This window comes from Cupressus sempervirens, chromosome 11 (genome assembly GCF_028749045.1).
Source record: "Cupressus sempervirens isolate cs-2001-9-10 chromosome 11, ASM2874904v1, whole genome shotgun sequence".
NCBI lineage: Eukaryota > Viridiplantae > Streptophyta > Pinopsida > Cupressales > Cupressaceae > Cupressus > Cupressus sempervirens.
In genome coordinates this window covers 181333615-181351317 of record NC_143128.1, presented here as the reverse complement: position 1 = coordinate 181351317, position 17703 = coordinate 181333615, and the positions used below count along the sequence as shown (strand labels likewise).

Sequence of the window (17703 nt, the reverse complement as noted above, 5' to 3'; positions counted from 1 at the left end):
AATCCTCTGGCTACAAATCTAGCTTTACACTTTTCAATGCTACTATCAGCAACATGCTTTATTTTAAACATCCACTTGGAAGAAACAACAGATTTTCCTTTAGGTCTTGGAACAATTTCCCAAACATCATTTTTCATAATATATTGGTATTCTTTTGTCATAGCTTCTTTCCAAGCTGTATGTTTGATAGCATTAGAAGGATTGGTTGGTTCTGATTTGGATAAATCACTCATGTTTGCTGTATAATTAGAGAATTTTTTAGGTCTTTTACTTTCTTTGACTGTTCCGGAAGGTGCAACAAAGTCTTGAGCTGCCTCGACTGTTTTAATTGCCCAAAGTGGTCTTTTCTTTGAATTTTGATTTTCTTCAAGATTCATATTTTGAATTTCATCTTCAATTTCTTCTAAGTTATCCCTCTGGGACCCAAATTCACTATTTCTTTTAGAACTAGATAAAGGACAAGGTTCTTCAGAACTTATGGCTCTTTTGAATGCAAGATCTTCTTCAAAGATTACATCCCTACTAAGTTCAATACTTTTCTGTCCAGGTATGAAAGTCCTATATGCCTTAGATGTTTCACTATACCCTCCAAAAATACCTTTCCTCCCAGAGGGTTCTAACTTGGTTCTCTTTTCTTTTGGAACATGGATATATATAAGGCATCCAAAAATCCTAAGATGACTTGTATTGGGTTTAACCTTAGTAAATACCTCTTAAGGAGTTTTATCTCTAAGGTAGGAGTGAGGGCTTCTGTTTTGAATAGATACAACAGTACAAGAGGCTTCTGCCCAAAGATAATATTCCAGATTTTGATAAAAAATCATGGCTCTAGCACCTTCTATAATTGTCCTATTCTTTCTTTCTGCTACTCCGTTTTGTTCTGGATTATAAGGAACAATGTACTCCCTCTTAATCCCTGATTCTTTACAAAACCTTTTAGACAAGTTTGAGGTATATTCTCCTCCATTATCAGTTCTAAGGGTTTTAATTTTATGCCCCGAAAAGTTTTCAGTTAATGTTTTGAATTCTTTAAATCTCTGTAGGATTTCTTCTGACTCTTTGCATTTTAAAAAGTAAATCCATGTTTTCCTAGAGAAGTCATCTATGAACAAGATATAATACCAGAATCTTCTAAGAGAAGGAACAGACATAGGTCCACATAAATCTTAATGAATTAATTCTTGTACATTATTTGTTTTTCTAGTACAAAGGACTTCTGGTGTTCTTACCCAGAGCACACCCTTTGCAAATACTTGACTGGTCTTTATTTAGTTTAGCTAATCCAGTAACCATCTTCTCCATAGTTGATAAAGTTTTGAAATTTAGATGCCCTAATCTTCTGTGCCATATTTCATTTATATTTTTGCAACTTAGTGAACTAAGGCTTGAATAGATCGACTAGATTCTGTATTCAATTCATACAAATATCTTTTTCTCTAACCAATTAACTTTTCTTTCTTGATGGAGGAGTTCTTTGCCCAAGTTAATACTTTTCCATCCACGAATGCAACATTATGCCGATCATCTTCAAGCGCTGTAATTGAGATTAGAGTTCTTTTAATTCCTGGTACATAGAGTACACCTTTGAGAAGAAGAGTATTTCCTGATTTTATTTTCAAAGTGCAATTTCCAATTCCTTCAATGGAGTGTGCCGAATTATTACCAATGGTAACTTCATCGTTAACCTTCTTTAATAAAGAGTCTAGTGTTTCTTTGAATCCCGTTATATGTCTAGAAGACCCACTATCAATTATCCATGCTTTATTTGAAATTTCATTTGATACTGAGGAATATAAAACAGGGTTCTCAGGATCAAAAGTATCTTCTTCCCTAATAACATTTGTACAGTTTGCTTGTTGTTTGGAATTTTCAGAACAATTAGATTTGTAGTGTCCAAATTTTTCCCATTTGAAACACTTTATTTTAGATAGATCTTTCTTAGGTTTTCCGTTCTTTTGATTTCCCTTTTTCTTCTTGAAATGCTTCTTCTTGCCCTTATAGGAGTTTGTATTAAGAACATGAAGTTCTTCATCTTTTGTTTTCAGTTTCCCTCCTTTCTTCAGTTTTCTGGATTTCTCTTGAAGACAATTGTTCTTAAGTCTGTTGAAGTCCAGAAGATTATCTCTGGCACTTATTCCTTGTGCAAATGTTTCCCATGAATCCGGCAATCCATCTATAGCCATTAGTGTTAATTCTTTGTCACTAATAGTGGTTTCTATACTTGATAGTTCATCTCTAATGCCAGCAACCCTTAGGAAGTAAGAATTTATCGATTCTCCTTTCTTTATTTGAATGTGATTTAGTTGCCTTTTCAGTGCGAGAACCCTAGTTGCATTGTTTACTTCATATGCATTTCATAATGCAATCATCATATCAAAGGCAATTTGATGTTTTGCAAGCATAGGTATGATATCATTTTTTACTCCATCTAAAATGATTTGAATGGCTTTTCTATTTCCTTTGCTCCAGATAGATTTATGAGGTTCAACTGATGGTTGTTTGGATGCTTTGTCAACGAATTGTCTTACATCATTCTCTTCAGGAATCATCATGATTCTGAATTTCCAGGCCTCAAAGTGTTCTTTCCCATCAAACATGTCATCGGGTCTGATTGTGTATGCCATTGAAGATAGGAGATAGTTGCTAGATATATATGAAGTTTGATAACTGAATTTTGTAGAGCCTAGGTTCGACTACCAGAGCTTTGATACCATGTAATGATTCTGCAAATTTTGTATACTTTATATCAGATTTTTACTTCAGTCCTCGATTGCTGAGAATGGTCTTCTAATAATCTGAATATTGAGGAAGTTGACACCTATATTTCTGATCAGAAAATTATATACTTCTGCAATAGATCAGTAGGATGATATTGCTTGAGGAAACCGAGCTAATTGTGTAATGTGTGTTGAACACTGAACTTCTCTATGCTGATGCAAGACGAAATAATTAACCTTTGATTAAATGGGAGTATCTCTGCAATGTAATCACTGGATATTGATGCTTAGAGGAGCAGACTGAATTGTAACTGTGTCCTCTCAAAACTACACCAATAACCTACTTAAATATTGATACTAAAGGGTATGTCCCTCAAAGAGTCATGTCCCTTCTAAGTTAACAAATATAACCCCTCTAGAAATCGGTGATTAGAAAAGAAAGTTATAACAATTGCTAACTAACAAAGTGTGTTAGATTAGTTAACTATTACCAAACAATTTCTAAGAAGTCGCCGACTCTCTAGAAGGTTATATTATTCAAAGAAACACTTGTGATATTTAAGGTAAGAAGGTCTAGTGCGGTCTGCACTTTCAGACCTGTATGTCATCGGGTTAAATACTTAACAACCTCTTCCTGCCAAATTTAGGTTTCTTGCTGTTACTCTCCCAAGTTTTAGCTTGGCTAAGGCCACTGTTTTTTGATTTTACCAACGATGTTAAGTTAAGGGGTCTCATTTTTGTAATCTTGTGAGGAACGAGCTTGGGTGACGGACACTAAAAGATAGATGCAAAAAAAATCAAAAATCAAGATAAGCAATACAGTTATGAAAGCCCTTCACCATCAATAGGTGATAATTACCTGCCCGCTCCATCATCTAAGCCTAAAATACCAAGAACAGAAAAAAGAACATATAAATTTTGAAACCTCAAACAGCTACCCAACCACAGCATACAACAATACCTTTTAAGAATTATACACTTGTCCGTGTGGTACACCCACACCCCCGAGGAATTGTGCACCATTGTTTACTTGCTTTGAAAGCCACTCCCTCAGCAGATACTGGTACTACTTCTACCATTACAGGAGAGGTTGCATACTTTGTGGTCTTTCAGACTGAATGTCGTCATTTAACTCTGCTCACCAAGGCACTCTTATAAATGTATCATCTGCATAGGCCAAAAGGGATGACGCAGTTGTTTGATCATTCTAGTTATATCTTGAAACAAATCCATGAGTAATCTTGTTATGGTGAGAACCAATGAGTTGTTTGATCATTCTAATTATATCTTGAAACAAATCTATGAGTTTACCAATATCGTGATTGACCATGTCAAATTTTTGCCATAAACACCTCATTTTTTGTACTGACCCGTACCAATAGGCCACTAAACAAACTCTAGATTTAATACACTGCTAAAATATATTGCTGAAATAAAAGAAATAATAGTGCCAATGTATTCATTCAATGAAAACCAAATGTTTTTACAAATGATATGGCAAATTTCAGCACCAAAACATTATGACATAGCACATTACAGAGAAACCCGAACTGGTTGTATACAATTGAGAACTTGTTGCAACTACAGATTGAAAAGAAGAACCTGGATTGATCAAATACTGGAGACTGACTGCTGAAGATGATATGGTGAAAGTGCAACTCCAACTGAAACTCCAAATCAGCAATTAAGCACAAATGAAAGGACTGAAATATCCTTCCCATAGCTGCAATAATTCAGGTGATCTCTCACACCCTCAAAATTGCGTACCAATTGAGAGTTTTTGTTCTCAATGGCCAATTGTAACTATTTGTAGAAACCCTAGGCTTCACAACGCACATAAGCAAAAATCAATAATAAGTCTTGATGATAGACAATGAGCCCTCAATGCCTATTTATTCTTTTTTCCTTGATAGGTCGGCCTCCCTTTTTAATTTTTCTCTGCTTCTTCCAGCAACCTCTAGAAGCTTTTTTATTTATTTAATTTATAAAGTTACCTTGTAATATATATTTTTTAATTGATAACTTTATAACTAATTCCTCCCAAAAAATAAAAAAATGGGACATTACAGGTCCTCCCCTCCTAAAATTGCTTGGCCTTAAGCAATCTTAATGCTGGATGCTGCAAAATCACTTCTCCCTCCCAAGTAGCATCTTCAATAGGTAAATCTTTCCACTTAACTAGATACTCTTTGATTACTCTCTTGCGAAGCTGCTTCTCTCTACTATCCAGAATGAATTCTGGCACTAAGATCAATTTCCCTTCATCATCCAAGGGAGGTAATATTGCAGAAGGCATCACATTCTGACCCAACGCCTTTTTGAGGCATGATACATGAAACACATTGTGCACTCGACTATTTGTGGGAAGCTCCAACTCATAAGCCACCTCACCAATTCGTTTGATGATCTTGAATGGTCCATAATAGCGTGGCTTGAGTTTCTCTGTACCACTCTTCTTGAAAGTGGATTGCTTAGATGGCTGCAACATGAGGTAAACCATATCATTTGCCTCAAAACTATGCTCAGTCCTCTTCTTGTCTGCATACTATTTTTGCTGGTTCTGAGCTCTAGCAATGTTGTTTTTGAGAGTAGCAACTATATCCTTACTTTCCTGTAATAGTTCACCTGCACGGGGTACTCGACTGTCTCCCAACAACAAATCTAAGAAACCAGGTGCCTCATAACCGTAAAGTGCCATGAAGGGTGTCATTTGTATAGTCATATGATATGTAGTATTGTAACAATACTCACAGAGATATATCCATCTGACCCAAGCTCGCTGTTGATCTGCCACATAATTCCTCAAATACCCTTCCACCCATTTGTTTACAATCTCTGTTTGACCATCAGTCTATGGGTGATAACTGGTACTAGGTGTAAGCTCAGTGCCAGACAACCGAAATATCTCCTGCCAAAAGTGACTCATGAAGCGGTTGTCCCTGTAATGACCCGTGTAATCTAAAAATCTCTCTGAAGAAGACCTCTGCCACCTGAGTTGCTGAGTATGTAGTAGCGATAGGGAAGAAGTGAGCATATTTTGTCAGCCTATCCACCACCACATAGATACAATCATGCCCCTGGGCCCTAGGCAAGCCTGTAATAAAATCCATAGAGATGCACTCCCACTTCCTGTTAGGAATAGGAAGTGGCTGTAGGAGCCCTGCTGGATAAGTGTGCTCTTGTTTGTTTCGCTGGCAAACATGACACTCACGCACATACTGCAAAACATCAGCCTTAAGTCCCTTCCAAGTGAATCGTTCCCGTACTAACCTGTAAGTCTTGAAATACCCAGGATGGCCTGCTGTAGGTGAATTATGGAATGCTCTCAAAATCAACTGCTTCACTTTCGATCCTGGGACTAAGTGAATCTTGTTCTTGTAAATGATCAAATCATCTATGAGAGTGTATTTGGTGTCGATTGTTGTCCCCTCCACTATAGAAGAGGCCCATGTGTCTTTGGCATATTCTACTACAATCAAGTGTCGCCAATCCTTTGATATCTGAATCATAGAAGTGAGGTGTGGCCTACGGGATAAAGCATCTGCAACAATATTCTGTGTCCCCTTAACATATGTGATATCAAAATCATATGCCTGTAACTTACTCACCCACTTCTGCTGACGATCATTCAGGTCCCGCTGTCCCAAAAAGTGCTTCAAACTATTATGATCAGTTTTAATACAAAATTTGCTGCCCACAAGATACTGTCTGAATTTGGCCAAGGCATGCATGATGGCCAGCATTTCCTTATCATATATGCTGAATGATCTCTCGGCCCTTCTGAGTTTCCTACTCTCATAAGCTATAGGATGCTTGTCCTGCATGAGTATAGCACCAACTCCCTCTCAAGAAGCATCACATTGAAGCTCAAATGGCTTCGTGAAATCAGGCAATGCTAATACTGGGCATGTAGTCATTATTTCTTTGAATTGCATAAAACACTCCTGTGCCTCCCGAGTCCACACAAATGCCCCTTTCTTCAGCAAATCTGTCATGGGCGCTGCATGTCGTGAGTAGCCACTAACAAACCTGCGATAGAATCCACATAGACCAAGGAACCTTCTTAACTGTGTAAGGTTCTTTGGTGGTGGCCAATCAACAATAGCACGGATCTTTTCAAGATCCATTCGCACTCCTTCCGCACTAATGATGTGTCCAAGATACAACAATTCTGTCATCCCCAAATCACATTTGGACTCCTTGGCATACAAGGACTCGCTCTGTAAAATGCTTAATACTGTCTCCAAGTGCTCTAAATGTTCCTGCCATGTCCTGCTATAGATCAAAATATCATCAAAGAACACTAGCACAAATTTCCTCAACTGATGGTGGAAGACCTTGTTCATAGTGGACTGAAAAGTGGCAGGTGCATTAGTCAAACCAAAAGGCATGACTACAAACTTAAAATGACCGAAATGACATCTAAAAGTAGTTTTTTCAATGTCCTGCTCTCAAACTCTGATCTGGTGATAGCCTGATCTCAAATCAATTTTTGTGAAATAACAAGCCCCATGTAATTCGTCTGTTAGCTCATCGATGCGTGGGATGGGATACTTGTTCTTTATAGTTCTCTTATTCAACACCCTATAATCAATACACATTCGTAGAGTTCCATCCTTCTTTTTTACCAAAACAACAGAAGATGCAAAAGGTGACTTACTTGGTCTGATGTGTCCCATTGCTAGCAACTCGTTGATGGTCCTCTCGATCTCATCTTTGAGTCGTTTTGGGTGCCGGTATGGTGTGATCATGACAGGCTTAGCACCTTCCTCCAACTCGATAATGTGCTCGATCCCTTTGTCTGGTGGCCGGCCTGGTGGAATCTCATTGAATACCTTCCCATACTTGATTTTCAATTTTTGAATATTTGAATGATATTCAGTCTTATGTTGCTCCCCCTGGGTAGGCATCAAGGCACATATTGCTGCCCATTCTATATTATTATGCCTGGCTAATCTCTCCAACCGCCTAAATGAGATAGTCCTAACATCACCATTACGGATAGCCTTTAGCACATGAGTCCTGCCATCCACCACGAATCATATCTCCATATCCTCCAATCTCAGGGTAACCTCCTTCAAAGAATGTAGCCATTGCATCCCAAGTACTATGTCCATGTCACCCATGTAGACCACATGATAGTCCACCTTAAACTCATAGTTGTTTAGGCGCAAAGGTAGATCTCGCACCATCCTATCACAACGAAGAGTATATCCATCAGCGACCTTAACTCTTAGTCCCTCGAACTCCTCAGTAATGAGTCCACGCCTCTCCACAAATCGTGCATCAATGAAATTATGCGTGGCACCTGTATCTAACAGAGTAATAATCTTTTGTCCTGCCAAGACTCCTCGAAATCTGAAAGATCCCTCTCTTTGAATACTAGACAGACGTGCCTCCTGTAAATGTATCTCTGGAGCCTCTTTTTTCTCAGCACTATCTACCTCTTGTTCACCCTCTACCTCATCAGGATCCTCATCATGGTGCTTTGAGATGTCTGAATCTGAACCTTCATAATAAGCCCACATCACCCGGTTAGCCTTCCCCTTAGGCTTCATAGGACAATCATGACCAAACTCATAGGGACCTTTGCAAAAGAAGCATAGCTTCTTCCTACGCAAGTCATTAAGTGTTTCCTTATCCCAAGGTGCAGCTAGCTTGTCTTTTGAGTCACTAACCTTCTCTTTACCCTTGCTGAATTCCCCTTCATTATCTCTAAATGATGAAGAACCCTTTGAACTAAACCGGTTTGCTGGAGCTACAAGTTCCATACTGCGGGCTTTTTTCATGGCTTCCTGTAATGTAGGAGGATCAAAGGCCTTTACCCACCCCTTGAGTGGTTCAGTTAACCCCTCTGTGAATAAAATGACTAGCCTCCTTTCTGAAATGTCAGGCACCATCACTGCAAGCTTCTGGAAGTCATTGATAAATTGTTCTAAGCCTCCTGACTGTCTCAACTGGCCTAACTCCCGAAAATAAACTTCAGGATTTTTTTTATCAAACCTTTCTATCAATCTATCCACAAGCTCCTAATAAGTGGTTACGTGATTGTGTTGCAATGTGATCATGCCATGTGTCCACCAATCATGTGCTGCCCCATCTAAGTGTAAAGTGGCATACTTGAGTGCTTCAATTTCTGTCATAGTCTTCAGAGATAGGAAAGTATCCACCTTATGAATCCAAGCATGAGCAGTCATTTTTCCACTGCCATCAAATGTGGGTAATACCAACTTGTTGGTGACCTGTTGCAACTCACTGTGTTTATCTACTTGCTTCTGCCTGGCAGCTCTATAGTTCAGGTACCTGTCAAATGTCCATCCATCTTGTATATATTCTGGTAATGAATGCCACTCATTCCTCGCTTGTCGGAGTTCATCTACAATATCTGTTACCATAGCATCAGGTGTGCGTGCTGGAGTTTCTTCTCTAAATGTAGGATGTGTGGGTCTATCAGCTGTTCCAGACCGTGTCCTATGTTGTGATCCTGCTATGCTTCTGTCATCCTGATCATGATTATTTCTCCTATTTTCCCCAATCAAATGTTGCATCATAACCATCATTGCTTGTGTACTTGCCTCAATTGACTGTAGAAGCCCATCCTGTTGCTGTAAAGTCTCATCATCTTGCACACTTTTGGATGGGCTTGGAGAATGTCTCTCAGCCATATTCTTAGTTATGCTGGTTCCTATGTAAACTAAATTAAATGGTGGCTGGGTAACCCTATCAGGCTGGCAGGAAACCGCTTTGATACCACTGTACTGACCCGTACCAATAGGCCACTAAACAAACCCTAGATTTAACACACTGCTAAAATATATTGCTGAAATAAAAGAAATAATAGTGCCAATGTATTCATTCAATGAAAACCAAATGTTTTTACAAATGATATGGCAAATTTCAGCACAAAAAACATTATGACATAGCACATTACAGAGAAACCCTAACTGGTTGTATACAATTGAGAACTTGTTGCAACTACAGATTGAAAAGGAGAACCTGGATTGATCAAATACTGGAGACTGACTGCTGAAGATGATATGGTGAAAGTGCAACTCCAACTTAAACTCCAAATCAGCAATTAAGCACAAATGAAAGGACTGAAATATCCTTCCCACAGTTGCAATAATTCAGGTGATCTCTCACACCCTCAAAATTGCGTACCAATTGAGAGTTTTTGTTCTCAATGGCCAATTGTGACTATTTGCAGAAACCCTAGGCTCCACAACGCACATAAGCAAAAATCAATAATAAGTCTCGATGATAGACAATGAGCCCTCAATGCCTATTTATTCTTTTTTCCTTGATAGGTCAGCCTCCCTTTTTAATTTTTCTCCGCTTCTTCCAGCAACCTCTAGAAGCTTTTTTATTTATTTAATTTATAAAGTTACCTTGTAATATATATTTTTTAATTGATAACTTTATAATTAATTCCTCCCAAAAAATAAAAAAATGGGACATTACATTTTTTGCCTCCATAGGAATGAGAATGCTAGAATCTTGGTTCACTGCCTCAAATCTGCCAAGCCCTCATCCACTGCCTCATTAAAGGACAACAAATCCAGTCTGCAGTGATGCGTCTCTGCATTGCACATAGCTGCCTCCATTTGTTGTAAAAACCAGCCAATATAGTAGTACATAACGTAAAATAAATTGCATGTGTGCCCTCTCTAGACCCAATATTGCTTTGTCTAGATTAAGATCTTGCACATTTGGAGAACAAAAAGTTTTCTTCGGCCAAACATCTGAAATATGTCCTTTATGCAATGGGTCCCTTGGAGCCCAAATACCATGATCTGCCTTGATAAAGAGGCCCAAGCAACACCAAAGCCTTCCCAACCAAGTCAATTGTAAAGCACTCAACTATACACTATCCTAACATCAAAATATCACAGAAGGGCAGCATTCTCCACATAATAAACCGTAGCCTCCTCATAACAAAATACTTCAGGCTCCAACCCTCCCTACAAAATTATTGTGCAAGTTCCCTTATGCTAAACCATCATTAATTAGCATGAGGCTTCTGCCACTATAGAAACTAATAACCATTTTTTGTACTGAGGAGTAAATTAAATATAAAACCTAACATCCCATGCCACCAATTTTCTTAGGCCCTTCCAATCATGAGTTCCCAAACTCTCTATTGCCAACGTGGTAGGACTTTGGACACCCCTTTTGTAGGAAATCAGCTGCATAGTTTAGTTCTGAAAGGCAATGAAGATATTTGACCACTTTAAACTTGCTAATCCATACACTTGCTTGTTTGTAATAAGATCTCATCCTCCGGTTTGGAGAATCGCCATTTTTTTGATTCCGTTATCATAACTTGTGCATTGCTTCAATAACTCTAAATATCCTTCCTTATATTCCATTGCTCATCTAACAATTACCACCTTCCACTCAGCTTTGTTGTTAGATTAAATGCTAGGCAGCCAAGATCCACCACGCAAGAAACTTTCTTTGCCACATCACCTAATCATGCTCTGGCTATTCTAGGATTCATCTGTGATGCACCTAACACCTACCTTTTTGAAGTCAACCAAATTTTTATTTGTATCCAATTTCTTATGATCGAGGGATCTACTAATGGATTGAGAAATGCCAGTATCCACAAAATTACTTTCCTTACCTCAAATGGAGTTAAATTTTGTAATGTCCCTGATTTAGCAGGTTTGTGGAGTTGGGTTTTGTCAGCTCATCGTTGTGACCCTCGTGAGCTGACGTTTGGATTTGGGGGTCTTTGTATGTTATATATTTGTACAGAGGGGAAAAATTAAGTGCCTAAAAGGAAATACCTTTGTGAGCTGATTTTACTCTCTTTACATCAGGATAGGCCAACATTTAGGTTCTCCAATATCAGCATTAGTTATCCTTTTTATATAGAAATAATAGTAATAAAATAAATTCACAAATGTCAATGTAGAATGTATATCTCTTTACAGGAAAACATACAAACTTACTCCTATAGAAGCCAAAACTATTGATGACTAGGAACATGTAGTCCTTTTTGGACAGCCTTTGCATCGGACACCAACACATTGTTGATGGCCTTATGTTGTGCTGTCATCCAGTCCAAATACAAAACAAAATGTAATATAAGGCTCACGAAAAGTTCTTGTTTTCCCAAAATGCAAAAAGGTGTTTTTAAAAATACACAACATTTAAGAATGATGAATTTGAGAATAAACTAGTTATTTAACTATTCAAAAGTAGATACTGAAATGCAGAGAGAGAGAGAGAGAGAGAGAGAGAGAGAGAGAGAGAGAGAGAGGGGTTAGAAAATATATCACCAAATGACACCTCCTCTCCAAAGGAGGAGTTGCAAACAAAGAATAGGAAATGAAAAATTGTTTTTGGTGGCTTTTTGAGTGACTTCCCTTAGGCTGACTTCCATTTTGGTCTTTTGACCTTCACAACCTATATTTTTGCTGATATTTAAAAAGAGTAAATGAAAACACTGTAAACTAGAATGTGAATGTTTGAGATATATATAATCTCAAATACAATATGCTAGCACGTGAGATCTTATAAATGAAAAACTAGAAATGTAAATAGAGAGAAAGGAAACATTATTATTGAAACAAAATCACAAAGAAAATTGAAAAAAATTCCCAAGAAAGTGTTGTGCGTAATTCTATTGTTCTTTACAATCTCATGAAGATAATATTTGCCACATGCTGAAAAAATTAGATGAAAATTTTGGTGTGAGTATGTAGCTTGTTGGCTTTTTGAAAGATGACTAAGTTTCTCCTTTGAAGTTTCAAGAATGAGAGTTTGAATGGAAAAATCAATTGAGGTCAAAAGGGGGAAGTTTGAATGATTGCTGTCAATTGAAATGCTTGCAAGAGTGTAACTTCCCAAATTGTCAGTGGGAAAGTAATGCTCAAGCAATGAATGGAACTGTGAATTTTTAAAGGGCTAGCATTTTGTGTATTTTCATTTGGGAAAATTTGGCTAGAAAGCCAAAAATAGAATCCGAGTGCTAACATTTTCTGGTTGGTACGAGTTGTATTAGAGAGCTAAAGTGAGGACACATTGTAATATGAAATGGAAAGGGTGTGCAATATTTGACACTACAATATCATTGGTCAAGGAATCAAAAAGTTCGTTGGCAAACTATTAGTGCTAATTAGGGACTGGTTAATAATAATACACTTGTATACATTTTTATGAATGGGTATACATTACCATATTAAAGCACAGAGACACATTTTGGTTTCAAATCAGTTTAATGTCTCTTCTTTGTATCATGAAAGGATGATGAGTTCTTTAGAGCTTAATGCATCAAAAGTTAAGTGCCTTGGTACAAATTTGTCATTCATGATGCTAATTAATGCAGAAGAATTGAAATGAGACATGGTTTAGAAAGTACATTGATAGCGTAGAGCAAAAGAATCTTGAGTTGTGATATTGCTATCGGGATTAAACTTTAGTTTTTGAGTCAAATTTATTGATCCATGTTTCACAAGAAATCATCTATCATGAGAATGAGTGGAACACTTAGCACTCATTGCATTTAGGTGAAGCTCACAGAAGTGAAGGATTGGGCTTTTTTGGGAGGTCACTCATTCTAGAGCTACTCCAACTCAAGTGCATTTAACCATGGAGTTTCCCCCAAGGTTAAACCTACTTAGTTCATGCCCAGTTAAATCTTGAGTTACCTTGAGAACATATGTTCTGAGATAGTAACAGATGCCAATACAGGAAAAACCTAAAGATGCTCAAATAATGCATTGACAAAAGTACTAAACTATTTTAGATGCCTGACTTCATGGAGATAGCAGAGAAATTCCAATACTTGAAGATTTAAAAGGAATACACACATTACACATTTGATGACATAGTTGTTATTAATAATTTTATATGCTAGTACATACTTGTCTCACTTGAGGGAAAACATATCTGAACAGATAGGTTTTAAGCCCCTCCTATCGTCCCACAAAACAATGAGCGCATTATATCTCTTATGAATCATCCTACATAGAACAATGTGGCATTAAGATTGAGAGGCAAAAGATAAGTCATAGAAAGTTTGACAAAAGCTTTAGGAATGATGACCTATGGCCAACATACCTGTTTTGTTTGACAAAATGCTACGATAGTCTTACACTCATCAAAATTAGTCAAAGAATTAATATTTAATTATGAAGAACCTATTCAAATGTTTGTAAAGAAATATTTGTCAGATTTTTTACATGATCGTTCTGTATTTATTCTAAAAAGCCTTTGTAAACCCAGAAAATGGTAGTTGAATGAGTATAGGAAGAAAATAAATATTTTCCCTATACAATGTAATATCTGAAGGTGACAAGGGACTGGAACTGAGGAGTAAAATGAACTTGTCTGTAAAGTTGCATTTGAAGTCAAACTTTGAAATTCCAATTCTCTGATGGTGTTATTATTAAAAATTTACCTATGTTAGATGTGATTGTGAATGTATAGTTACTCATGTTGGATGCAAAAACATCTCTTGACTTTTCCTTGTGCAGCCTTAAGATTTTGCTACGATTTCGTTCATTTAATCTCGACTTTTCATATTTGTGTAATGTATCAAAGTTTGTTCCCCTAATTGATGAGTTTATGTATTTTTATTTCCTTGTCTATGTTTGTCATCGTTAAAGCCTGCTTCCTAGTTGAGGAATTGATGTGTACCTTTTCTGAAATTTGCAATTTTATTCCAACTTGTTGAAAAACCGCAAATCCCCCATCTTATGAGAGAGCTGTCCTTAAACACAGAGGAAAATCACCATTCTCACAGCGGTTTCAGCTTTATCCAACTATTGTAGGCACCTGCATGCTGTCATTTGTTTGAGATTTGCTGATGCTAGTAAGTATTGCAGTGATGTATCTGTTTATGAACAGGTAGCCACACAAGTCTTTCTGAACTTTGCAAGCAGTTGCTTGCACATGCAAACCTACCCAGTAATTCTTTTGTGCCCCAGGTCTGAGATTAACACAACTATGCCTTTTCTAAATCATACTGGTGTGATATTGGAACTTTACAAGTTCAAGAATCCAACCAAAAATGTGTATTTCTTCCTTTTATCATCTACATTCTAAGATAACTTGTTCTTCATGATGCCTTTAGATTTAGTTATTTACTTCCAAGCAATTGAGTCAGCAGGCTAAATTTATTCTTAAGAATGCCTTGAGACTATTTTATTTACCTCGAAATAGTTGAGTCAGCAACTCATGTCAAGGCCATTACAATTTACAGTTAAGGGACTGTACACTGTCATGCCACTTCTTTGTGTTGCTTCTGGTTACTGTTTCCCCATTTCTTGGTTTACAAGTCACTTCCATCAAATGCACCTAGGAATTATGCCTGGTTTTGTCTGTTGCAGTATGCCACTCCCCAAATTGGATGTGGCTATTTATGCAATTCAATTGTATATTTTAAAACATGTTACACATCTCACTGGCATTTAAAAATGATTCTCTATTAAAAAGGTCTTAGTAATTTACTGCTAGAGCTTATCCATTTGACACTATCAAACTCATCTCTTTCAGTAAATTGGTCAAACTAGAATTGATGCAATGTGTAACAAATGGATTCTTCTGAAATTGACTCATGTCGTGTTTTTTCAGTTATGTCTTTTTAGCTCCCATTGTTTTTTGTTGGGCATTAGAAGAAAAAAAAGTTTTTTCCATTTCACACTTACATGCACTGTTTCTTCTAGAACATTTGGATTGTGTTTTATCAATATTTTTTTAATTTAAATAAGAAATTATGCAATTAATTTCCACAGAGATGGAGCCAATATAAAAATCCCAAAAACATGTTGAAATCTTAATATACAAATGCTATGCCGTAGTAGCATGCATGATAAATATATATTTTCAGCAATCAAATTGCAATGGTTTTTAATCTGCATCTATTTCAGTTTTATGGTCTCTAGTTTTGTGTATGTAATTACTATTCGCTTTGTATAGAAAGTATTGCTATCTGATAAACATGCATGGATAGTTTTTGGGCCAAGTTGTCTAGAGCATTACTTGACAGGAAATATTATAATTAGAATAATCTTATCATGTTTTCACGATCTAAACAATGATATTTTTAAGCAGAGCTAGCAGCAAGAGAGACATTGGAGCAGGTCATGGCGGAAGCAATAATGAAGTCTGGGTATCATCGTTCTGCAGTTAAAGCTGTTTGCTTGGCTGTTTCAGGTGTCAACCATGTAAATGACCAGCATCGTATACTACAATGGCTGAGGTTTGATGGCATCTTGTTGCTCTAAGAAAGAAAGAAATTAGGAAATGGCAATTAAAAAGAGAGACAAAGAACTTCCAAGATAATCTAGGCTTTGTTCTTGAGGCATTGATGCTTTTATTCAAACATTTATTTTTTGATATCTAGGGCATATTACTGGAAGTGTTACAAATTTGTGAGAGCTTAAATTGTGACTTGGGATGCTCAGCAGAGAACTAGCAAGTCTATGCTAACTAATAATTGTATGGTATATCAATGAAATAGACAGCCAAGTCTTTCTCAGTGCAAGTATCCTAAAGTTCCTACTGTAATCCCCAACAATTTTTCTTGGCAATGATAGAAGCTAGACATTCAATGCACAAATGATTTTGGTGATTGAGATATTTGATTTTAATTTTTCTATGACACAACAGTGAATTCTCTCTAGAAATGAAATTCAGTTAAATAAAAAAGGTGCCTTAATGTTATTGTGTGTGTGCAGAAGCTTGCCAACTTTATCTTAAGCCATGTTTCTCGTGAACAGTAAGATGGAAAATGAATTGCGTGGAATCATTAATGACATGCTTAGGGCAGTTCTATTGGTAGGCTGTAAGATACAGATCGATTTTGGATTCAATTCTGCTATCCATATGGACCAAATAACACCCCAAACTGCTCTCCCACTCTTCACATGCTGTTTACACAAAACAGTTTTCTTTTACTAATGGTCTACTTGGATAAAACCATTTTTAATAATGATAACCAGAAACAAATCATGTTTAATTTCCTTATCTCGTAAAGCATTATAAATGACCTCCCCAATGCCTATACTGTAGATAAGAATCATATTATTTTTATTTTATTTTTTATAGAACTTCCTTTATGTGTCTCATCCGAATATCCATAGAGGTTCCTCCATAATTAAACCTGGGATCTATGTTTTGTTGGGTTCCAGCTTGGTCGATGTTGAAATGCTTTGCCTTAAAGAGTTCTATATGCAATCCTGCATTCATCCTCCAACACAAAATCATTTTCTTATAGTATCTCCCAGGTAGTTGGACAATGATGTCATGTAAATGTAATGTCCCCACGATTAGGGTTAGCTTCTGACAAGTAATATCTGCCAAATAAATGTTAGAATTAAATAATAATACTAAGTCTAACTATATAAATACCTATAGTATAAAGGTATGAAGATAAGAAGAACTTCAAGAAGAAAGGTAATCGAAGAAATGACAAACCTAAGAGAGATTTATCCAAAATAAAATGCTTCAAATATGAAAAATTTGGACACCATAGATCTAATTGCCCTGAGAATACAAAGCAACAAGTAAACTGTACAAACATTACTAGGAAAGAAGAAAACTACGATCTTGAGAAACGTGTATTGTATTCTGCACTATCAAATGAAGTATCAAGCAAAGCATGGGTAATTGATAGTGGATCATCTCGACATGTTACAGGATACAAAGAAGTACTAGACTCAATATCATAAGAAGTTAATGACAAAGTTAACATAGGTGATAATTCCACTCATTCAGTCAAAGGAATTGAGAGCTGCACCTTAAAATTGAAGTCAGGTATTTCTCTCCATCTCAAATGAGTACTCTATGTAATAGGAAAAAAGAGGAATCTAATCTCTGTTACAACACTCGAAGATGATGGACATAATGTTGCATTCATGGATGGTAAAGTAATGACCTGGTCTAAGAACTCTTCATTTAAGAAATCGAAGTTGATTGGTCAAAGAAAGGGATACTTGTATGAATTATACATAGAACCTATTCAAGCCTTAAT

At 36.7% G+C, this 17703-nt stretch overlaps 1 protein-coding gene across 4 annotated transcripts in view; it reads left to right on the top strand.

Annotated features, from left to right (window-relative positions):
• LOC149528793 (uncharacterized) overlaps window positions 1-17703 on the top strand; it is a 98217-nt gene that overhangs the window by 8038 nt on the left and 72476 nt on the right. For all 4 annotated transcript variants that reach the window (XR_016358651.1, XM_089809576.1, XM_089809577.1 and 1 more), the window contains exon 3: window positions 15783-15930. Coding sequence is in view for 3 of the 4 variants with exons in the window: in XM_089809576.1 (XP_089665702.1) it covers window positions 15783-15930 (148 nt within the window). In the remaining variant the exon portion in view is untranslated. The remainder of the gene's footprint in view (window positions 1-15782; window positions 15931-17703) is intronic.